Consider the following 24,629-nt stretch of genomic DNA (forward strand, 5'->3'; position numbering starts at 1 on the left):
GAAAATGGCCCTACAGTTATGACATCTCAGGATGAGGATGATGAGGGATGAGGTGGGGGAGGAGGAGGAGGAAGAGAGCAACAAGTATGTGTGTGGGGGGCGGGGGGGGGGGGGGGGCAGGTCCATGTAGCCATGGCTGAAAGTTTACAGGAGGGGATCATAGTCAGAAAATTGCTAATTCAAAGCAGGTTCACCAAGGCCTTGAAATATCAAGTATATCAGCCAGTCCCCAGTGAGCAGCTTCCACATGGAAGGCACACTTGGATTGGATTTTGTTCACTGTCACGTGTACCAAGGTACAGTGAAACGTATTTTTCTGCGAGCAGCTCAACAGATCATAAAGTGAAATGAAAAGAAAAGGAAATAAAAGAAAATACATAATAGGGCAACACAAGGTATACAATGTAACTACATAACACCAGCATCGGGTGAAGCATACAGAGGTGTAGTGTTAATGAGGTCAGTCCATAAGAGGGTTGTTTAGGAGTCTGGTAACAGCGGGGAAGAAACTGTTTTTGAGTCTGTTCATGAGTGTTCTCAGACCTGCCCGATGGAAGAAGTTGAAAGAGTGAGTAAGCCGGGTGGGAGGGGTCTTTGATTCTGCTGCCCGCTTTCCCCAGGCAGCGGGAGGTGTAGATGGAGTCAATGGATGGGAGGCAGGTTTGTGTGATGGAGTGGGCTGTGTTCACGACTCTCTGAAGTTTCTTGCGGTCCTGGGCCGAGCAGTTGCCATACCAGGCTGTGATGCAGCCAGATAGGATGCAGTCTATGGTGCATCTGTAAAAGTTGGTAAGAGTTAATGTGGACATGCTGAATTTCCTTAGTTTCCTGAGGAAGTATAGGCGTCTTGTGCTTTCTTGGTGGTAGCGTCGACGTGGGTGGACCAGGACAGATTTGTGGAGATGTGTACCCCTAGGAATTTGAAACTGCTAACCATCTCCACCTGGGCCCTGTTGATGCTGACAGGGGTGTGTACAGTACTTTGCTTCCTGAAGTCAATGACCAGCTCTTTAGTTTTGCTGGCATTGAGGGAGAGATTGTTGTCGTTGCACCACTCCACTAGATTCTCGATCTCTCTCCTGTATTCTGACTCATCGTTATTCGAGATCTGGCCCACTATGGTAGTATCGTCAGCAAACTTGTAGATGGGGTTGATGCATGATCAATTGCACAAAGAATAAAGTTGGGTAAAACTGTGGCTTTATTGCAGTCAGATGCGTGGCCTCCTGCTGCAGCTGGTGAAATGGCAGCTGAATGGAGGACTCGCATATTTATACTCCTCCTACTGGGCGGAGCCAGCTGGCAGGGGCTACCAGCGAACCTGTAGTACAGGTCCTACCTTACATCCCCTAATACAGGTGTACAGTGGTTCACCACATTTACCCCCTGTTAAAAATGAGTCCGGCGGGGGTGGTGTGGAACTATATACAGTGTTGAACATTATTTACAGTGTCGTAGAAACAACATGAAGAGAGAGAAGAAAACAAATTGTCCATTTTGAAGGTCCAGTTAAAGGTTCAATCTGTCTGGCGCCTTGACGTTCCGCTGGGAGCGGCGTAACGGTGGCGGTGACGGCAGTGCTGGCCTGCTGTTAGATGACTCCGGGAGCGTGCCGAAAACTTTGTCGTGCTCTTGCGTGGGCAGGAGAAGGAGGGATGGGCCTGGTGGGGACAATGATGGAAGCGCCGGTGAAGGTGAGGATGGCGCCGGGGCGGGGGAGTGTGTTCGGTTGGAACCTGACGGTGCCAAGTCCCTGAGGGAGACAGTATCTTGGTGGCCGTCGGGGTATGCAACGTAGGCATACTGGGGGTTGGCGTGGATCAAGAGTACACTATCCACCAACGGGTCCGCTTTGTGGAGTCCGACGTGCCTACGAGCAGGACCGGTCCTGGAGCTGCGAGCCCAGTCGGGAGCGACAGCCCGGATGTGGACTTCCTGGGAAGGCAAAAAGAAGTTCATGGGGTGTGTTATTCGTAGCGGTGCGCAGTAGTGACCGGATGGAGTGCAGTGCATCAGGGAGGACCTCCTGCCAGCGAGAGGCTGGAAGGTTCCTGGACCGTAGGGCCAGCTGGACAGCCCTCCAAACCGTCCCGCTCTCCCTTTTTACCTGCCCTTTTCCCCGGGGGTTGTAGCTGGTCGTGCTGCTGGAGGCGATACCCCTGCTGAGCAGGAACTGACTCAGCTCATCACTCATGAATGAGGATCCCCTGTCACTGTGGATGTAGGTGGGGAAACCGAACAGAGCAAAGATTGTGTTGAGGGACTTGATGACGGTGGCGGACGTCATATCCGGGCATGGGATGGCGAAGGGGAACCTGGAGTACTCGTCGACTACACTGAGAATATACGTGTTACGGTCGGTGGAGGGGAGGGGCCCTTTGAAATCCACGCTGAGGCATTCAAAGGGGCGGGAGGCCTTCACCAGGCACACATGGTCCGGCCGGTACAAGTGCGGCTTGCACTCCGCACAGGCCTGGCAGTCCCTGGTGACTGTCTGTACCTCCTCGACGGAGTAGGGCAAGTTGCGAGCCTTGAGGAGATAGTACAGTTATGTGACCCCCGGGTGACAAAGGCTGTCAAGTAGGGCCCGGAGTTGGTCTACTTGTGCGCTGGCACATGTACCTCGGGAGAGGGCGTCTGGGGGCTCGTTGAGCTTGCCGGGGTGATACAAAATCTCGTAATTATAGGTGGAGAGCTCGATTCTCCACCGCAAGATTTTATCATTTTTGATCTTGCCCCGCTGCGTCTTATTGAACATGAAGGCTACCGACCGTTGGTCAGTGAGGAGAGTGAATATCCTGCCGGCCAGGTAATGCCTCCAATGCCGCACAGCTTCAACGATAGCCTGGGCCTCTTTTTCGATGGATGAGTGCCGAATTTCAGAGGCATGAAGGGTGCGCGAAAAGAACGCCACGGGTTTGCGTGCCTGATTGAGGGTGGCGGCAAGGGCGACATCTGATGCATCGCTTTCTATTTGAAAGAGCAGTGTCTCGTCTACTGCGTGCATCCCTGCCTTGGCTATATCAGCTCTGATACGGGCGGAAGCCTGTTGTGCCTCCGCCGTGAGGGGGAACTGGGTGGACTGTATGAGTGGGCGGGCCTTGTCCGCATAGTTTGGGACCCACTGAGCGTAGTACGAAAACAACCCCAGGCAGCGTTTGAGGGCCTTGGGGCAGTGGGGGAGGGGAAGCTCCATGAGGGGGCACATGCGGTCAGGATCGGGCCCCAGAACTCCATTCTGGACCACATAGCCGAGGATGGCTAAGTGGGTTGTGCTGAACACACACTTCTCTTTGTTATAGGTAAGATTGAGGAGAGTGGCGGTGCGGAGAAATTTAGTGAGGTTGGCATCGTGGTCCTGCTGATCATGGCCACAGATGGTGACATTGTCTAGGTACGGGAACGTGGCCCGCAAACCATACCGGTCGACCATTCGGTCCATCTCCCTTTGGAAGACCAAGACCCCATTAGTGACGCCAAAGGGAACCCGAAGAAAATGGTAGAGACGACCGTCCGCCTCGAAGGCACTGTATGGATGGTCGGATTTATGAATGGGGAGCTGGTGGTAGGCGGATTTTAGGTCAATCGTTGAGAAGACCCGGTACTGCACAATCTGATTGACCATATCAGATATGGGTGGGAGGGGGTACGCGTCGAGCTGCGTGTACCGATTGATGTCCTGGCAGTAGTCCACGACCATTCGGTGTTTCTCCCCAGTTTAACGACTACCACTTGGGCTCTCCAGGGGCTGTTGCTGGCCTCGATGACACCCTCCCGAAGCAGCCGCCGGACCTCGGACCTGATGAAGGTCTTGTCCTGGGTGCTGTACCGTCTGCTCCTGGTGGCGACGGGCTTGCAATCTGAAGTAAGATTGGCAAAGAGGGAGGGGGGGTGGACCTTTAGGGGTGTGAGGCCGCACACAGTGAGGGGTGGAATGGGCCCGCCGAATTTGAGGGTGAGGCTCTGGAGATTGCACTGAAAATCCAGGCCTAGCAATAGCGCAGCGCAGAGGTTAGGAAGGACATAGAGGCGAAAGCCGCTGAACTCTACGCCCTGGACTGTGAGAGTGACTGTGCAGAACCCTCGGATCGGGACAGAGTGGGACCCGGAGGCCAGGGAGATCCGTTGATTGGCGGGATGGACCGCGAGCGAAGCAGCGCTTTACCATATCCAGGTGTATGAAGCTTTTGGTGCTCCCAGAGTCCAGCAGGCAAGAGGTCACGTGGCCATTTATTTTCACTGTTGTCGAAGCGGTGGCCAGGTTGTGTGGACGAGACTGGTCCAGTGTCATCGAGGCGAGCTGCAGGTGATCGTCGCTGGTTTCAGACGAAGAGCGTTGGGGGCCCAGGTCGTGGAAGGTCATTGGCGTCCATGCCCTGTGAGGAAGGCAAGATGGCGGCGGCTGGAGATCCTGCGGGGGATAAAATGGCGGCGGCCATGGGGCACACGTTGCGGGGGCGGGACAAAATGGTGGCGCCCATGGGCCGCACGTGGACTGAGGGGGAGAAGATGGCAGCGCCCACTGGCCGCGCGTGGTCCGTGGGGGTGAAGAGAGCGGTGCCCATTGTGCGTTTGGCAGGGGGGAGGGGACGATAGTGGCGACTGTGCGGGCCTGGCACACTGCGGCGAAGTGGCCATTTTTGCCGCAAACCTTGCAAATGGCGGCGGGGGCCGGGCAGCGTTGGCGAGGGTGCTTCTGCTGACCGGAGAAATAGCATCGGGGACCCTCGGGGTGCGCGGGTGGCGCAGGCGTATTGGCTAGACAGGGCCCCAGCTGAGGTTGTCGTTTGCGGGGTCCAGGAGGGATATGAGGGGTGGGCCGCGCAGCTGGAGGGGTAGGCATGAACATTACGAGAGCGCTAATTATTTTGTCTCCGCTAGGTCGAGTGTGGCCCCTTCCAGCAATCGTTGTCGGATGAGGTTCGACCCAATCCCCGTTACGAAAGCATCGCACATGAGGAGATTAGAATGTTCGGCGGCCGTAACGGCCTGACAGTCACAGTCCCGGATGAATGGGATTAGGGCCCGCCAGAAGTCTTTGATGGACTCACCAAGGAATTGAGCGCGAGTGGCGAGTACATGCCTGGCGAAGAGTGTATTCGCTTTCTGCGCGTAATTCTCTTTGAGGAGTGCCATGGCTTCCGCGTAAGTCGGGGCGTCCTGGATCAGCGGGAACACGCTCGAGCTCAACCTGGAATACAGGACCTGTATCTTCTGAGCCTCCGTTGGTGGGGTGGTCGCTGAGTTAATGTAGGCCTCGAAGCAAGCTAGCCAGTGAAAGTCCTTTCTGGCATCGGTCGATTGCGGATCCAGCTGCAGACGATCTGGTTTGATACGAATGTCCATCCTGTAGAAAATCTGACTGCAATAAATTGATGCACGATCAATTGCACAAAGACTAAAGTTGGGTACAACTGTGGCTTTATTGCAGTCAGATGCGTGCCCTCCTGCTGCAGCTGGCGAAATGGCAGCTGAATGGAGGACACACACATTTATACTCCTCCTACTGGGCGGAGCCAGCTGACAGGGGCTACCGGCGAACCTGTAGTACAGGTCCTACCTTACATTCCTTAAAACAGGTGTACAGTGGTTCACCATAGAACATTACAGCGCAGTACAGGCCCTTCGGCCCTCGATGTTGCGCCAACCTGTGAAATCACTCTAAAGACCATCTACATTATTCCCTTATCGTCCATATGTCTATCCAATGACCATTTGAATGCCCTTAGTGTTGTCGAGTCCACTACTGTTGCAGGCAGGACATTCCACGCCCTTACTACTCTCTGAGTAAAGAACCTACCTCTGACATCTGTCTTATATCTATCTCCCCTCAATTTAAAGCTATGTCCCCTCGTGCTAGACAACACCATCCGAGGAAAAAGGCTCTCACAGTCCACCCTTTCCAATCCTCTGATCAGGGGTTGGAACCAAATTTTGCCACGCAGTCGTGTGTGTACAGGGAGTATAGTAGGAGGCTAAGTACGCCGGCTTGTGGGGCCCCGTTATTGAGGACTATTGTGGAGGAGGTGTTGTTGTGGTCTGTGGGTCAGAAAGTCGAGGTTCCAGTTGCAGAATGAGAAGCCAAGTCCTAGGTTTTGGAGCTTTGACATGAGCTTGGCTGGGATTATGGTGTTGAAGGCGAAGCTGTAGTCAATAAATAAGAGTCTGATGTAGGAGTCCTTGTTGTCAAGATGCTCTAAGCATGAGTGTAGGGCCAGTGAGATGGGGTCTGTTGTGGACCGGTTGCAGCGGTATGCAAATTTCAGTGGATCAAGGCGAACTGGAAGTATGGAGGTGACGCGCTTATGTCCAACCTCTCGAAGCACTTCATTACACTGAAATCAGGGCCACCAGACAGTAGTCATTGAGGCACGTTGCCTGGTTCTTCTTTGGCACCGGTATGATGGTGGTCTTCTTGAAGCAGGTGGAGACCTCGGAGCGGAGTAGTGACAGATTAAAGATGCCCGTGAACACATCTGCCAGTTGGTCCGTGCAGGCTCTGAGTGCATGACCAGGGATCCCATCCGGACCGTCGCCTTCCGAGGGGTCACTTTCAGGAAAGCTGATCTGACTTCGGAAGCTGTTATTGTTAGGTGTGTTATTGGCTGCTGGGGCACTCGACAGCGGATCATTGGTCTCCTGCTCGAACCAAGCATACAATCCATTGACTTCATCAGGGAGGGGTGCACTGCTGCTGCAGATAATGCACGACTTTGCTTTGTACTTCCACTTCTTCCTGGAAATACTCATCTCCTATTGAGGAAACCAACAGCACATACTTGAAGTCAATGCCATCAACCTGGCTGCAACCATGACCATCATAACCGTTGGCCTTAAAATGGGATGTATTACACCTCAAGAAGTCATTCACAACTTGGACCATGCGCATATACATTAGAGAGTAGAGAATGTGCTGGAGAAAACACCCTCTTATACCTAATAAAACCATTCCCACTATGTCAAGAGAGTCAGTCGAAAGCATTACTTTAGATCCATGACGTCAGGAATGATTTTCTGTGCTGACATTACTGTAGAGACTACACAATGTGCAGGGTCATTTTCTGAACATATGGGGCGGGATTCTCCGACCCCCCCCGGGTCAGAGAATCGCCGGGGAGCGGCGTGAATCCCGCCCCACAGCTCCGACGGCGGCTGCAGAATTATCCAGCGCTGGTTTTCAAGCGGGGGCGGGGTTCGTGCCGCACAGCGCCGGTCGGGGGCCGTTGGTAGCGGCCCCCCGGCAATTCTCTGGACCCCGATGGGCCAAGCGGCCGCCTGTTTTCGGCCAGTCCCGCTGGCGTGAAATGGACATGGTCCATCACGGCAGACCTGGCTTGGAGGGCGGTAAGCGGGGTCCTCGGGGGGCGGGGGGGGGGGGGGATTCGGCACCGGGGGGGGGGGGGCAGTGGCCTGGCCTGCAATCAGGGCCCATCGATCTGCGGGAGGGCCTGTGCCGTGGGGGCACTCTTTCCCTCCACTCCGGCCTCTGTAAGGCTCCGTGATGGCCGGCGAGGAGAAGAAATGATTTTCTTCAGTCCAAAGATGTGCAGGTTAGGTGGATTGGCCATGCTAAATTGCCCTTAGTGTCCAAAATTACCCTTAGTGTTGGGTGGCGTTACTGGGTTATGGGGATAGGGTGTAGGTGTGGGCATGGGTAGGGTGCTCTTTCCAAGAGCCGGTGCAGACTCGATGGGCCGAATGGCCTCCTTCTGCACTGTAAATTCTATGAAACCCCCTGCCCATGCGCAGGAAACACGCCAGCGGTTCTGGCGCCAGAACACGCTGGCAGTCCTGCGCATGCGCCAACTCGCGCTGGCCGGCGGCGCTCCTTCGGCGCGGCACCATCCCCTTCTGTGCTGGAGGATTCCGCAACTTCCTGGCGGCCCGACGCCAGAGTGGTTCGCGCCGCTCTTGGCGCTGTTACGGGCCGCCCCGCCGATTGCTGGAGAATCACGCCCATGATCTTCTGAAAGCCAAGTCAGCTGTGACTCAGTTGGCAGCACTGTCGCCGCCGAGTCACAAAGTTGTGAATTCAAGTCCCATTGCAGGATGACAATCTGGGCTGATATTCGAGTGCAGTGCTGATGGAGTACCACATTGTTCGAGGTTCGTTCGGGTGTGACATTAAACTGAGGCCCTGCCTACCCTCATAGGTTGATGTAAAATATCCCAAGGCACTATTCCAAAAAGGCGAATGAAAGTTATCCACAGTGTCCTGAACAAAAATGATCAATCAACATCACAAAAAAGCAGGTTGTCTGGTTATCATCGTATTGTAGTTTGTGGGGGCGGCCGTGCTTCCTTCAACAGCGTCAATACTTTCAAACATACTTAATTGGCTGGAGCGCGCATTGGAGCATCCGGCTATCATGAAAGGCACTATAAATGTCAGATTTTTTTTCTTCACATCATTGTTAACAACCACCTTTCAGACCACAGATCATCAGAAAGACCATTCTCAGAAAAATAATCTGATGCAGCGCCTGCCAGGTCAAGTGGCAAAATCAAAACAGTTCAAAGACAGGATCAGTCTGTGCAAAACTAAAGATTCTGGACATTGTGTTGAATTCTGCTTCTGATTTTTAAAATAGCTTTCATCGAAATGACTATCAACAGTATTTTAGTCAATCAACAGCAGAGTCATCCTATTGGCGGGGGTGGGGGGGGGGGGGGGGGGGGGTGAAATGGTGAACTGATCAGGTTGAAGTCAAGGGGAAGCTGTCAGCTCTCATGATTGTTTTGTGGAGTCTGTAGGAGTATGGCTGCTTATTCAGACAACACAAAATATTGAACTTGCAAAGGTTTTTAGGGCTCTGTTGAAAGGCATCCAACCTTCCCTTCAAGGCTATTACCTTTTACATATATCTGACCCGATACCCAAGACTGGAGACATTGGGCGGGATTTACCGGCTATTCATGCCGATGGGAAATTAGTCGGAGCATGGGTTTTCTGGCAATGAGGGTTCACGGTGTCTACCGGAAATCCCTTTGACAATGGTGGGATCAGTAGATCCCACTGGCGGGTCGCCTCTCCCGCTGAAAAACACGCGGCTGTGTGGTCGGTAAATCTCGCCCATTATGGGGCGACTAAAATGTTCGGAGCCTTCTCAGGCGACAAGTTAAATTTTGGAAAGGGTGAGTGCTTTTCAATCTCAACACCAAGGGAAGGATGAAACATGGGAGAGATGCTGTTTCGGACAGCAACCAAATACTTTAGGTACTGTGGGGTACAAGTGGCTCGAGTCTGGGCTCAAATCCACAAATTAAATTTTGTAAGCCTGACATCAAGTATCAAGGAAGACTTACAGAGATGTGATAGTATGTCCCTATTGCTTGCGGGCCGAGTGCAAGCGGTAAAAATTAACGTTCTACCTTAGGTTTTTTTTTTTTCCAGTGTCACCTGGTCTTTTTATCTGAAGCTTTTTTTTGTGGGGGTGGAACGATAGATCTGTTCGTTTTTATGGGCTGGAAAGGTCCCTAAAATTTGTAAATCATTGCTTCAGATAGGGCAACAATTGGGCAGCCTAGCCCTGCCGAATCTTATGCACTATAACTGGGTGGTGAACGCCGAGAAGGTTCGGTGCTGGGGTAGGAAACTGGATACGGTGTGGGTGCGGATGGAGCACTGGCTACAGCGCCACTCCTGTTGGTGCCGTGGAAATACTCAAAGAGCCTGGTTGTGGTGGCAACAATGAAGCTATGGAAGCAGTTCATTAACATTTTAAGTTAGGGTCAGGGTCAAAATGATTGATGACAGTCCAAGAAAACCATCTATTTGAACTGGCAAAAATAGACGCTAGGTTCCAAGACTGGGAGGAAAAAGGTGTGATCACTTTGAGAGACTTGTTCCTGGAAGGACATTTTGCAATATTTAAAGAATTGAGAGAGAAATACGAGCACCCGAGGAGGCAGGCCTTTAGATATATGCAGAAATGGGCTTTCGTAAATAAGACCTTCCCTATATTCCCAGTGTTACCCTCTCCTTTGCTGGAAGAGGTGTTGATGGAGTTGGGAATAGAGGGGGAGTTACCTCGGCTATTTATGGGAGAATTAGGAAGCAGGATCAGAATCCCTAGATGGGGTGAAGGCCAAATGGGAGGAGGAATTTGGGGAGACATTGGAGGAAGGGCTGTGGTGCGAAATTTAACGGAGGGTAAATGAATTCACCTCGTGCGTGAGGTTTGCACTAATACAATTGAAGGTAGTTCACAGAACACACCTGTTCGTGCCTAAAACTGACAAAGTTCTAGGGCATCTTTTTTAGCATCATGTTGACAGTGTTACAGTTGGACCTAGAACCCAGTCCACTGGGGGCCATATTCGGGTTATCAGACTTGCCAGTCTCCATACAGGGCTGGGGGAAGATCTCTTAGCCTTCACCTCGCTGATGGCAAGGAGTTGAATCCTATTGTGTGGAGGTCAGTTGCTTCACCCTGTGCCTCAGTATGGCTGGGAGACTTTTGTTTTTTTCTAAATTTAGAGTGCCCTATTCATTTTTTCCAATTAAGGGACAATTTAGTGTGGTCAATCCACCTACCCTGCACATCTTTTGGTTGTGGGGGCGAAACCCATGCAAACATAGGGAGAATGTGCAAACTCCACACGGACAGTGACCCAGAACCTGGGATCCAGGGATCGAACCTTGAACCGCAGTGCCGTGAGGCAGCAGTGCTAACCACTGCGTCACCGTGCTGCCCAATGGCTGGGAGACTTAATGGCATCCATTCATATCTCACTTTAAGGAATTAGCCTCAGCCAGCAGCTAAACGGGGGGGGGGGGGGGGTAGTTAATTAGTTGATGAATTATTTTCAGGTTGAGCGAGGGATTGTTAATTGTTAGCTGAATGCGTGTAATGAAAATTATGTTAAAAAATTTGAAAAAGCTAATAAAAATATTTATTAAAAAAGGCTATTAAATGTAGACCTTCCTATATTCACAACTGAAAATTTCTTCTCACAGTTTTCCTGTGTTTTATCACTGTGGGAAAAGTCAATTTGTTGGCTGACAGTTATAACCACATTAAAACTGATTCCATATTACCTTCAACAGAATATACATTGGATTCTCTTGCGGTCACATATCGTTCTTCAACAGAAGCTTCCCTCAGCAATTTTACCTGATGTGAACAAAATATATGAAATAACAATCATACATGTACCTAGAGTTTAGGCTATTTTTGCAATGGTTTTCCCAGTGAAATTAAAACATTTTTTTTTTTTTTTTTAATTTTTTTTTACAGTACCCAATTCTGTTTTTCCCCCCAATTAAGGGCAATTTAGCGTGGCAAATTCACCTACCCTGCACAGCTTTTTGGGTTGTGGGGGTGAGACCCATGCAGACACGGTAGGGAATGTGCAAAACTCCACACAGACAGTGACCCGCAACCAGGATTGAACCCAGGTCCTCAGTGTCATGAGGCAGCAGTGCTAACCACTGTGCCACCGTGCTGCCCCCTACCAGTGCAATTTGATTGAAATTTGTGAAGCCCACATAAAAGACTGGAGGATTTTAAGCACATGTCACATCAAGCCGAAGGATATAGAGATTCTGAAATCTTTAAAACTGGTTGAAAAACAGCCAGCTCTACCCGACCACATCCAACAAAACTGACCACAACCCCAGAGTAATGAACATGGCAAAATTCTGCTCATTGTGTCAGTTTGTGACTGGGTCTTCAAATTAAAGTTTTTCTCTTCACCATGTATCAAAAGATATTACATGTTACAAAATATTTAATTTATTAAATGGTTCAAAATAGATTTTTAAAAGCTATTTTAGTTGATTTAACATCAGGACATGCATTAAAAATATTTATTGGTGATAATCTCATTTTCAGCTCTATTGAACCACATTTAAGAGTTGCCACATGGGCAGCAAGGCAGCACAGTGGTTAGCACAGTTGCTTCACAGCTCCAGGGTCCCAGGTTCGACTCCACACTGTGTGTGGAGTCTGCACGTTCTCCCTGTGTCTGTGTGGGTTTCCTCTGGGTGCTCCGGTTTCCTCCCACAGTCCAAAGATGTGCAGGTTAGGTGGATTGGCCATTATAAATTGCCCAAAAACAAAAGAGTCGCCACTCCTTAATACGGGAAAATCTTTATTGTCGAGCACATGTGGGAAATGGCTGATGTTAGTTTACCAAAATGCTGGTTAACAGATGCCCAATGGAATACACATAATAATGGCTACATAAACCAATGTGCAGTACTCAGAAAGTAAAGAACAGTATTTTACTTCTCAACTTCAACAGTGCATTAAAACATAACTTAAAGTATTCAGGTATGGGTTCAGGATAACTTTGTAATCACTTCTGGTTTGTAAAGTAATGATTGGGGGAAACTCTGGTTAACAGAGAATTCCAATTGGTAGAGTGCCAAATAAAACAAAGTTTACTGTACATTCCTAAACATTTTTTTGAATGCAAGGGGGCCTAATTTTGCTGTTTGATGGAAGATTTTACATTTGCGATTATTTCACTAAGTTTTAGTGGAAACTTGAATCATGAATTCACTTCTGAAAATCAGCCCATTTGCAAGCACATTTTGAGCCCAGACTGAAAAGTCAACCCCATTATCATGAAGTATCAACTTGCCTTGTTGGGATACATAAGGAACACTAATTTAAAAGGTGCTGCAATGTATGATCTCACCTTGCTGAACCTGAATAACAATGACACCAACAGTACAATTGGCAGAACTACCACAGCGGTAATCAAGCCAGTAATTAGGGAGGCTGTGGAGACATCAATGAGACCCAGTTCAGCTGTATACTAGGGGGAAAAATAAAAAAAAGTCAGTAATATAGGAGTGAGAAAAAGTGAAGCATTTTTTGCCTGATACAGATTAAGAGATTAGTTCTGGAAATATTGGGCCTATAAATGACCTCGTTATTCATCACCGATCGTGTCAAATGGTTAGAAGTTTCAGCTTTAGGATACATTGGAAATTCATTTTTGAAAAAAATCTTGCGCATTGTTGCAACATCTGAAGTAATTTAGTGCATTTAAGTTTACAATGCCAAATAACAGACCTGATGACTGGCAGCTGCTCTTAATTTCATGATGTAATTACAGAACAATGTTCTGCAGAATTTTGAGGCTTGTGACACTGAAGACCAAATTCATGCGCACATCACTATATTTCATGAAGAGGCTAATGTATTGAATGATAACTTTGCATCTGTCTTTACAAAGGAATCAGATAATGTCAGATTATGCCAAAAAAGGAGAGTGAAGTCACAGATAGGATGATAATGGATGGAGAAGTCATACTGAAAAGACTAGCATTACCTCACCTGGTCCGATGGAATGTCAGCGATGTTGATAAAAGAAGCAAAGTTAGAAATAGAGACATTGGCCGCGGTTTTGTCACCGCATTTGTCTTGAATGCAAAGGGTGACTTGCCACAGAATTTTAGGAAACTCAGAAAATGATAATCTCGCCGGCATGATCTCATTTTCCAATTCTCCCCACACCACCCCATCCCCACCAGTGACGTAATGTGCTTTCTGTCAGGAAGGTCAGGAAACTCATTTCAATGCATGTAAATACAATTAACAGGCTTCTCCATCCTTTTGTCCTCCAACATTTAGAATTGCCCCCTCTGAAAGGTTTCCAACTATGCGGCATGGTGGTGCAGTGGTTAGCACTGCTGCCTCATGGTGCCGAGGACCCGGGTTCGATCCCGGCTCCGGGTCACAGTCCACATGGAGTTTGCACATTCTCCCTGTGCCTGCGCGGGTCTCACCCCCACAACCAAAGATGTGCAGAGAAGGTGGATTGGGCACGCTAAATTGCCCCTTAATTGGGAAAAAAATGAAATGAGTACTTCAAATTTATTTTAAAAAGCAAGGTTTCCAACCGCCTTTTAATAATGGGGACTTCCAGCAGCGGCCATGGTGTGAGTGGTCGCACATTTGGCAGCTCCTGCTCGAGGCTGTTTTTTCAGACCTTTTCCCCGTTTGCTGGATGGATGTTTTGGTGAAAAAAAGAGTCCAGGGTGACTGGAGAAAAGTTTAACTCCACTGGTATGGCTGATGGATGGATTGACGAACCAGAAGTGGGTCGAGAAGGGAGCAGTTGGAGCAAGAGAATCTTTGTTCACCACAGGTCAAGGTGGCGGAGGAGAAAGGGTCTGCCTTGCCTGCCGAGTGGTCGACGGAGCAACTGGTGGACTTCTTAAATGAGAAGTTTAGCCGTCAGTGAAGGGAGACCCAGGAGGACCTAGCCAAGGTGGTGGAACCATTAAAAGTGGGAATTGACTGTATGGAGGAGGTGGTGGGGGAGCACGCAGAGGAGCTTCGCTCATTGGTGGCTGAAGTGGGTCTGATGCGAGAAATCCAAAATCGGTCAAAGGAGAAGGTGGAGGACCTGAAGAACAACTCCCAGAGACAGAATCTAAGAATCGTGGGGATGCCTGAAGGCATCATGGGAGCGGACGTCGGCATGTATGTCGCCAAGATGCTGGAGAAGTTGATGGGGGAGGGTGTGACAATATGTATATTGTAAGAATAATGAAGAGTTAACAATTTACTGTAACTGCATCCAACCACTAGATGGTGATCACGCACATACATGTGGATCACGTGATACTCTTGATTCGGGGAGAAGGTTGTTAAGTGAGGTTGAGAATAGCCATGTTATCACTTCCGGGTGCGGCTATGCAGAGCTAGGTCGCATATTCGGCAGCTCCTGCTTGGAACGGACTTTTGGGCTCTTTTACAGGGCCCCCATGGCATTTGTTTGACATTTCCCGGTGTGGGAAGAAGGCTGCAATATTCCCCCGACAGTGTCCCCCAGGAAGGGTATGTCCCTTGGTTGCCAGACACACGCAGAAACAGTAAAAGATTTGGCTGCAACTGCAGGATAAACAGGGCCTCTTCCAGCATGCAGGCGGGGGAAGGGCAAGCTTAAAGGTGCAAGCTGACCTGAGGGCCTGTATCAAAAGTGAATTCTAGCAGCAGAGGGAACAACTGTGAAAAGACCTCATCAAGGCCACTGAAGGGACTTCCGGTTGCGGTGATGCCTAGCTAGCCGCACGCTTCGGCGGCTCCAGCTCCGACGGACCTTCGGGCTCTTTTCAGAGCCCCAACGGGGAATTTTTCGACGACGCAACCCGGTGTGGGGCGTGTGAGAAGGGAGTCCCCCCCAAACGAAGGAGGAAAAAACCGGCGGCGGCGGCTGCAGCGCGAGGAATCGTCGACCAAAGGGTCAGAAAGAGAGAAGTACAAGATGGCGGCGGAGAAAGCGCAGGCGACATGGGGGCCTGAGCATGAAATTGTGAGACGGTGCGTGGAGCTGCTGAAGAGGGAGGTGCTGACCCCGTTGCTACAGGCAATTGAGGGGCTCAAGGAGACATTAAAGACCCAGGAGACAGAGCTCCGTGTGGTGGAGCAGAAGGTGACAGATATTGAGGACGAGATCCTGGGCCTGGCGGTTAAGACACAGACGCACGAGGCACTTCATAAAAAGTGTACTGAAAGGATCGAAGCCCTAGAAAATGGAGCGCGAAGGAAGAACCTTCGGATACTGGGTCTCCCTGAGGGTGTGGAAGGAGTGGACTGTGGAGCGTAGCAAGTACGATGCTGAGCTCACTGATGGGTGCTGAGGCCCCTACGGGCCCCTTGGAGGTGGAGTGGGCAAATCGGATTCCGCCGAGAAGACCAAAAGCGGGAGAACCACCCAGGGCGATAATCGTGCGATTTTACCGCCTTAAGGATAGAGAAGAGGTCCTGAGATGGGCTAAAAAGGTGCGGAGTAGCAGATGGGAGAATGCAGTGGTACGGGTATACCAGGATTGGAGTGTGGAGGTGGCGAGAAGGAGGGCGAGCTTCAACCGAGCCAAAGAGGTGTTGCATAAAAGGAAGGTGAAGTTCGGGATGCTGCAGCCGGCAAGACTATGGGTCACGTATCAGGAGAGACACCATTATTTCGAGACGGCGGAGGAAGCATGGACCTTCATCAAAGAAGAAAAATTGGATCGGAACTGAGGGACTGATGCTGCAGGAAATGTTATTGTTAATGTTACGGTGGAAGTTAATTGAGAAGTAAACAGGGAAGGGGGGAGACATTGGGGAAATGTGGGCGCCGGTGAGGGGGGAAAGACGGGACATAGTTGGAGAATGGGGAAGGGGAGGGGGAGGGGAAAGGGAGCTGCGCCATAAGAGGCGGGTCAGGTAAAGGGATGTTCCCGCACCAGAAAGAATAAGGCGGGAAGACAGGCGCAAGGCGGATGGGAGTTCCCCACAAGGGGGGGTCGAGGAGTGAGCAGGAGTAGCCGGGGTCAGTTGAAGTCAGCTGACTTACGGAAGTAATATGGGGGGAGCAATCATGCTAGAAAGAGATCTAGCGGGGACGGGGGGGGGGGGGGGGGGGGGACAACTGGGTTGCTGCTGCGGAAATCCAAAAGGAAATGGCTAAAGAGTGGGTGGGCGGGGATGGTGTGCGACGCTGGGGGAGCGAGCGGGAGCGCGGAGGCGGGATATGGGACTGGCCTAGAGAAGGTAATGGCTAGTCGACACGGGAGGGGGGCAGGTAGCCCCCTAGTGAGGCTGATCACGTGGAACGTGAGAGGCCTGAACGGACCGATAAAAAGGGCCAGAGTGCTCGCGCATTTGAAAGGACTAAGGGCAGACGTGGTTATGCTCCAAGAGACGCACCTAAAGGTGGCGGACCAAGTTAGGCTAAGGAAAGGATGGGTGGGACAGGTGTTCCACTCAGGATTGGATGCAAAGAATAGAGGGGTGGCCATTTTGGTGGGGAAACAGGTCGCATTTGAAGCAAAGAACATCGTAGCAGATAGCGGAGGTAGATATGTAATGGTGAGTGGCAGGCTGGAGGGAATGGAGGTCGTGTTGGTTAACGTGTATGCCCCAAACTGGGACGATGCGGGATTTATGAGACGGATGCTGGGGCGTATACCGGACCTGGAGGTAGGAAACTTGATTTTAGGAGGGGACTTTAATACGGTGCTGGACCCGGGGCTAGATAGATCCAGCTCAAGGACCGGAAGAAGGCCGGCAGTGGCCAAGGTACTTAAGGGGTTTATGGACCAAATGGGGGGAGTGGATCCATGGCGATTTCTTAGACCTAGGGCTAGGGAGTTTTCCTTCTTCTCCCATGTCCATAAAGTGTACTCCCGGATAGATTTTTTTGTTTTGGGAAGGTCGTTGATCTCTAGGGTGGAAGAAGCTGAGTACTCAGCCATAGCGGTTTCGGATCATGCCCCACATTGGGTGGACCTGGAATTAGGAGAGGAAAGGGAGCAGAGAACACTCTGGCGATTAGATGTGGGACTGATGGCGGATGAGGGAGTGTGTGCAAGAGTGCGGGGGTGTATTGAGAGATATCTGGAGGTCAATGACGACGGCGAGGTCCCTGTGGGAGTGGTATGGGAAGCACTAAAAGCGGTGGTCAGAGGAGAGCTGATCTCCATTGGGGCCCACAGAGGGAAAACAGAGGCCAAGGAAAGGGAAAGGTTACTGGGGGAGATTTTAAGGGTGGATAGGGAATTTGCAGAGACCCCGGAGGAGGAATTGTACAGGGAGAGGAGACGACTCCAGACGGAATTTGACCTTCTGACCACCAGAAAGGCGGAGGTACTGTGGAGGAAGGCACAGGGGAGGAGGTATGAATATGGGGAAAAGGCGAGTCGCCTGTTGGCTCATCAATTGCGAAAGAGGGCAGCAGCGAGGGAGATAGGAGGAATTAGAGACGAAAGGGGAGACACGGTGCGAAGGGCAGGAAAGATAAATGAGGTGTTCAAGACCTTCTATGAGGAACTGTATAGGTCTCAACCCCCAGAGGGAGAGGAGGGGATGCGGCAGTTCCTGGACCAATTGAGGTTCCCGAAAGTGGAGGAGCGGGGGGTGGTAGGCCTGGGGGCACCGATTGGGGTGGACGAGGTTATTAAGGGACTGGGAAGCATGCAAGCAGGGAAGGCCCCAGGACCAGACGGGTTCCCGGTGGAGTATTACAGAAAATATGTGGACTTGTTGGCCCCGTTGATGGTGAGGACGTTCAATGAGGCCAGGAAAGGGGGGACTCTACCCCCGACGATGTCGGAGGCGACGATATCGTTAATTTTGAAGAGGGATAAAGATCCGTTGCAGTGCGGGTCCTATAGACCCATTTCATTGTTGAACGTGGACGCCAAATTGTTGGCAAAGGTACTGGCATTGAGGATAGAGGACTGTGTCCCGGGGGTGGTGCACGAAGACAGGGTTCGTAAAAGGGAGACAACTGAATGTTAACGTGCGACGACTATTAGGGGTGATAATGATGCCCCCAGTGGAGGGGGAGGCAGAGATAGTGGCGGCAATGGACGCAGAGAAGGCATTTGATAGGGTGGAGTGGGAGTATTTATGGGAAGTGTTAAGGAGGTTTGGGTTTGGGAACGGGTTTATTAGCTGGGTTAGACTTCTTTATGGGGCTCCAACGGCAAGCGTAGTTACAGGTCGACATAGATCGGAGTATTTCCGACTATATAGGGGAACAAGACGGGGATGCCCGCTGTCTCCATTGTTGTTCGCGTTGGCAATTGAACCTCTGGCCATGGCGTTGAGAGACTCCAGGAAATGGAGAGGGGTGATTAGAGGGGGAGAAGAACACTGAGTCTCGTTATATGCGGATGACCTATTGTTATACGTGTCAGACCCAGCGGGGGGAATGATAGAGGTTATGCGAATTTTGAGGGGGTTCGGGGATTTCTCGGGGTATAGGCTAAACATGGGGAAGAGTGAATTATTTGTGATACATCCAGGGGACCAGAGTAGAGAGATAGAAGGCTTGCCTCTAAGGAAAGTGGAAAGAAACTTCCGATACCTGGGGATTCAGATCGCTAGGAGCTGGGGAACCTTGCACAGACTTAATCTGACACGGTTGGTAGAACAAATGGAGGAGGACTTCAAGAGGTGGGACATGCAGCCTCTATCGCTGGCGGGCAGGGTGCAAGCAATTAAGATGATGGTCCTCCCGAGGTTCTTATTTGTATTTCAATGTCTCCCTATACTAATCACTAAGACCTTTTTTAATAAAATAGACAGGAGCATCGCGAGCTTCGTGTGGGCAGGGAAAGTTCCGAGAGTAAGGAGGGGGTTCCTTCAGCGTAGTAGGGACAGAGGAGGATTGGCACTACCGAACTTGGGCGATTACTATTGGGCCGCCAATGTGGCAATGATACGTAAATGGATGATGGAGGGTGAGGGAGCGGCGTGGGAAAGACTGGAGAGAAAGTCCTGTAAAGGGACGAGTTTAGAGGCGCTGGTGACGGCGCCGCTACCGATCTCACCTAAAACGTTTACCACGAACCCGGTGGTGGCGGCAACATTGAATATCTGGGGACAGTGGAGGCGACAGAGAGGGGTGCGGGGAGCCCTGGTGGGGTCCCCAATCAGGAACAACCATAGGTTCGCCCCAGGAAGAATGGATGGAGGATTTCAGAGCTGGTTCCAGTTGGGAATTAGGAGGGTGGGAGATTTATTTATAGATGGGACTTTTGCGAGCTTGGGAGCATTGGAGGAAAAGTATAAGTTGCCCCGGGGAAATTTCTTGAGATATATGCAGGTGAGGGCATTTACTAGACAACAGGTGAGGGAATTTCTGTTGCTCCCGACACAGGGGATACAGGACAGGGTGCTTTCAGGGGTGTGGGTCGGAGAGGGCAAGGTGTCAGAGATTTACCGAGAGATGAGGGAAGAGGGGGAGGAGTCGGTGGGCGAACTAAAAGGAAAGTGGGAAGAAGAACTAGGGGAGGAGATAGAGGAGGATATGTGGGCTGATGCCCTAAGCAGGGTAAATTCCTCTTCCTCATGCGCCAGGCTTAGCCTGATTCAATTTAAGGTGCTACATAGAGCACACATAACGGGAGCAAGATTGAGCAGGTTCTTTGGAGTGGAGGACAAATGTGGGAGGTGTGGCGGGAGCCCGGCAAACCACGCACATATGTTTTGGGCATGCCCGGCACTGGAAGGGTATTGGAAGGGAGTGACGGGAGTGATTTCGCGGGTGGTGAAGGCCCGGGTCAAACCAGGCTGGGGGTTAGCTCTATTTGGAGTTGCGGAAGAGCCGGGAGTGCAGGAGGCGAAAGAGGCCGACGTTGTGGCCTTTGCGTCCCTAGTAGCCCGGCGCAGGATCCTACTCATGTGGAAGGAGGCGAAACCCCCCGGACTGGAGGCCTGGGTAAATGATATGGCGGGGTTCATTAAACTGGAGCAGATAAAGTTTGCCCTGAGAGGATCGGCTCAAGGGTTCACCAGGCGGTGGCAGCCATTTCTCGACTACCTAGGGGAACGTTAGAGGGAAGACAGATGACCAGCAGCAGCAACCCAGGGGGAGGGGGGGGGGGGTTTAGTTTAGGTCAAAGATAAAGGGGTTTTGTTACTTGTGTATTGTTTAAAATTTCTGTATTGTTATTGTTGCGTTTGCTTTGTAAGAGGGGAAAAATTGTTGTTTGGGAAAAAATTTTCAATAAAACATTTATAAAAAAAAAAAAAGAATAGCCATGTTATCAGGAGTTCTTTAAATGGAATCATAGTTTTACTGAATCTGTAATCTTTTGTATCTTAGCAAGCAAGTCAAATCTATTTAGTTGTAGTGTAAATGAATTAGCTTTGTTCAAAACTTAGCTTGATGTTCTTTGTGAGACACTACACTCTGAAACCATCCTCATTCAGAAAGCAAAGAACGTCACACAGGGGACCTTTGACCGGCTCCTGGAGGTCGACCGAGCGCACAGGGCACTGATGAGGAAGCTGCTAGTGACTGAGCCGCTGAAGGCGATGGTGGTGCGTCTTCACCGGTTCCTGGACAAGGAGAACATGTTGAGATGGGCGAGGCAGACAAAGAGATGTACCTGGGATGGAAGCGAGCGTCGGGTGTACCAGAACCTGGGCACGGACCTGGCGAAAAGCAGAGCCGAGTTTAATTGGACGAAGGCAGCCCTCTTTAAAATGGGGGTGAAGTTTGAGATGTTGTACCCGGACAGCCTCTGGGTGACTTTCAATAGCCAAGAACATTATTTTGGAACACCAGAAGAGGCGATGGAGTTTTTAAAGATACAATGGACTGGCAGGAGAAGGAGGATATTGTACTGTGGAGGTGGTGTGAGTAGGTGGGTGCTATTTCTGTCCACTTTTTTTTGTTCCTTTTTTCTCATTTGCTGGTTGTTGGAGAACTTTTCTCATTCGAGATGTTTTGTTGCATTGAAGGTGAGTGCATGTTTTTTCTTTCTTGTTTCATTGTTGTTCGTGAGGTGTGTGAGCAGGGAATAGGAGGTTCATCTTGGATGGGGGCTGCCAGGCTAGCTGGGCGGGCTAGTTGGTCACATGGAACGTGAGCGGGCTGAATGAGCCAGTTAAACGGTCACGTGTTTTCGTGCACCTGAGGAGGTCGAAGGTGGATGTGGTCTTTTTACAAGAAACACACTTGAAGATCGGGGATCAGACAAGGAAGGGTGGGTCGGGCAAGTCTTCCATTCAGGATTAGACATGGAGACACAGAGGATGGCAGTGCTGGTCAATAAATGGGTGGTGTTCGAGATGGGGCATATCGTAGCAGATTCAGAGGAAAGGTTTGTGATGGTGAGTGGGAAGCTGGAGGGGATGCCAGTGGTCCTGGTAAATGTTTATGCCCCAAATTAGGACGAAGTGGAGTTTATAAGAGGGGTGCTGGGGAAGATCCCGAACCTGGATTGACACCGGTTGATTATGGGGGGGGGGGGGGGGGGGGTACACCCCTGGATTAATTTTTTTGTGGTGGGCACGATGTTATTTACGGGGGTGGTGGCCTCGGGGTAGTCAGTAATCGTGGTTTCAGACCACGTGCCGCATTGGGTGGACTTACAGGTGGATCGGGGGAGTGGCAGTGCCTGGAGTGGAGGCTGGATGTAGGGTTGTTAGCGGATGAGGATGTGTGAGCGGGTGAGGGCCGCCATCGGGGGGTATGTGGAACTGAATGATACAGGTGAGGTCTCAACCACCATGTTGTGGGGGGACGGTCAAGGCAGTGGTTAGGAGGGATGTCATATTGTTCCGAGCGCAAAGGGAGAAGAAGGAGTGAGCTGAGATTGCAATGTTGGTGGACAAGGTTCTGCGGATGGACAGGATGTATTCGGAGGCCCCAGAGGTGGAATTCCTGAAGGAGAGGCAGGAGCTTCAGATGGAGTTCGGGCTGGTGTCCATGGGGATAGCAGTAGGGCAGTTGCAGAGGGCCAGTAGGGTGGTGTAAGAGTACGGGGAGAAGGCCAGGGGTTTGTGGATTGGGTCCGGTTGAGTGTAAGGACGAACCGGGTGAGCTCGGGGTGTTTTAGGCTGCATCGTGGGACGAGGCAGATATGCCCACTCTCCCCGTTGCTCTTCGCCTTGGCGATAGAGCCACTGGCAATGGCACTTAGAGCGTCAAGGGGTTGGAAAGGGATGGTGCTGGGGTGGGGGTTGGAGCACAGGGTCTCGCTATATGCGGACAATCTGTTGCTCTACATATCGGACCCATTGGAAAGTATTGGAGGTATCAAGGAGATTTCAGTGGAATTTGGCTGATTCTCTGGGTATAACGTAAACATGGGGAAGAGTGAGGTCTTTCCGATCCAGGTGAGGGGGCAGGAGAGGAGGTTGGGCGAATTGCTGTTTAATGTAGTGGGGGTGTGTTTCAGGTATCTCGGCATCCAGGTGGCCCGGGGATGGGAGCAGCTACATAAATTGAACCTGGCACGGTTAGTGGAGCAGATGCAGGGGGATTTTAAGAGGTGGGAAGTGCTCATGTTCTCGTTGGCAGGGCGGGTGCAGACCGTGAAGATGACGGTACTCCCGAGGTTTCTCTTTGAGTTCCAGCACCTTCCGATTTTTATTGCAAAGACCTTCTTTGGGAAGATTAATGCATTGATCTCGGGGTTTGTGTAGGTGGGTAAAGGCCTTCGGGTGAAGAAGGTGCTGCTGGAGTGGGGACGCGGGCTGGCCAAATTTGATGAACTATTACTGGTGAAGCAAATATAGCCACGGTAAGGAAGTGAATAGTGGAGGAAGGGTCGGTGTGGGAGCGGATGGGGGCATTAAGTGCATTCCAATCACTCAAGCGTGTGATTTCACCGCAATAACAAAGAACAAAGAAATGTACAGCACAGGAACAGGCCCTTCGGCCCTCTAAGCCCGTGCCGACCATGCTGCCCGACTAAACTACAATCTTCTACAGTTCCTGGGTCCGTATCCTTCTATTCCCATCCTATTCATATATTTGTCAAGATGCCTCTTAAATGTCCCTATCGTCCCTGCTTCCACCACCTCCTCCGGTAGCGAGTTCCAGGCACCCACTACCCTCTGTGTAAAAAACTTGCCTCGTACATCTACTCTAAACCTTGCCCCTCTCACCTTAAACCTATGCCCCCTAGTAATTGACCCCTCTACCCTGGGGAAAAGCCTCTGACTATCCACTCTGTCTATGCCCCTCATAATTTTGTATACCTCTATCAGGTCTCCCCTCAACTTCCTTCGTTCCAGTGAGAACAAACCGAGTTTATTCAACCGCTCCTCATAGCTAATGCCCTCCATACCAGGCAACATTCTGGTAAATCTCTTCTGCACCCTCTCTAAAGCCTCCACATCCTTCTGGTAGTGTGGCGACCAGAATTGAACACTATACTCCAAGTGTGGCCTAACTAAGGTTCTATACAGCTGCAACATGACTTGCCAATTCTTATACTCAATGCCCCGGCCAATGAAGGCAAGCATGCCGTATGCCTTCTTGACTACCTTCTCCACCTGTGTTGCCCCTTTCAATGACCTGTGGACCTGTACTCCTAGATCTCTTTGACTTTCAATACTCTTGAGGGTTCTACCATTCACTGTATATTCCCTACCTGCATTAGACCTTCCAAAATGCATTACCTCACATTTGTCCGGATTAAACTCCATCTGCCATCTCTCCGCCCAAGTCTCCAGACAATCTAAATCCTGCTGTATCCTCCGACAGTCCTCATCGCTATCCGCAATTCCACCAACCTTTGTGTCGTCTGCAAACTTACTAATCAGACCAGTTACATTTTCCTCCAAATCATTTATATATACTACAAAGAGCAAAGGTCCCAGCACTGATCCCTGTGGAACACCACTGGTCACAGCCCTCCAATTAGAAAAGCATCCCTCCATTGCTACTCTCTGCCTTCTATGGCCTAGCCAGTTCTGTATCCACCTTGCCAGCTCACCCCTGATCCCATGTGACTTCACCTTTTGTACTAGTCTACCATGAGGAACCTTGTCAAAGGCCTTACTGAAGTCCATATAGACAACATCTACTGCCCTACCTGCATCAATCATCTTAGTGACCTCCTCAAAAAACTCTATCAAGTTAGTGAGACACGACCTCCCCTTCACAAAACTGTGCTGCCTCTCACTAATACGTCCATTTGCTTCCAAATGGGAGTAGATCCTGTCTCGAAGAATTTGCTCCAGTAATTTCCCTACCACTGAAGTAAGGCTCACCGGCCTGTAGTTCCCAGGATTATCCTTGCTACCCTTCTTAAACAGAGGAACAACATTGGCTATTCTCCAGTCCTCCGGGACATCCCCTGAAGACAGCGAGGATCCAAAGATTTCTGTCAAGGCCTCAGCAATTTCCTCTCCAGCCTCCTTCAGTATTCTGGG

General features: G+C 50.6%; 1 protein-coding gene across 1 annotated transcript in view; it reads right to left on the reverse strand.

Annotated features, from left to right (window-relative positions):
* The window catches only part of LOC140425041 (polycystin-1-like protein 1), a 543,547-nt gene that overhangs the window by 135,586 nt on the left and 383,332 nt on the right, over nucleotides 1–24,629 (reverse strand). The window contains exons 46-47 of the mRNA XM_072508831.1: nucleotides 12,649–12,768; nucleotides 11,042–11,117 (exon numbers count right to left, since the gene is read on the reverse strand). Of these exons, the coding sequence (XP_072364932.1) occupies nucleotides 11,042–11,117; nucleotides 12,649–12,768 (196 nt within the window). The remainder of the gene's footprint in view (nucleotides 1–11,041; nucleotides 11,118–12,648; nucleotides 12,769–24,629) is intronic.

This window comes from Scyliorhinus torazame, chromosome 6 (genome assembly GCF_047496885.1).
Source record: "Scyliorhinus torazame isolate Kashiwa2021f chromosome 6, sScyTor2.1, whole genome shotgun sequence".
Classification (NCBI taxonomy): domain Eukaryota; kingdom Metazoa; phylum Chordata; class Chondrichthyes; order Carcharhiniformes; family Scyliorhinidae; genus Scyliorhinus; species Scyliorhinus torazame.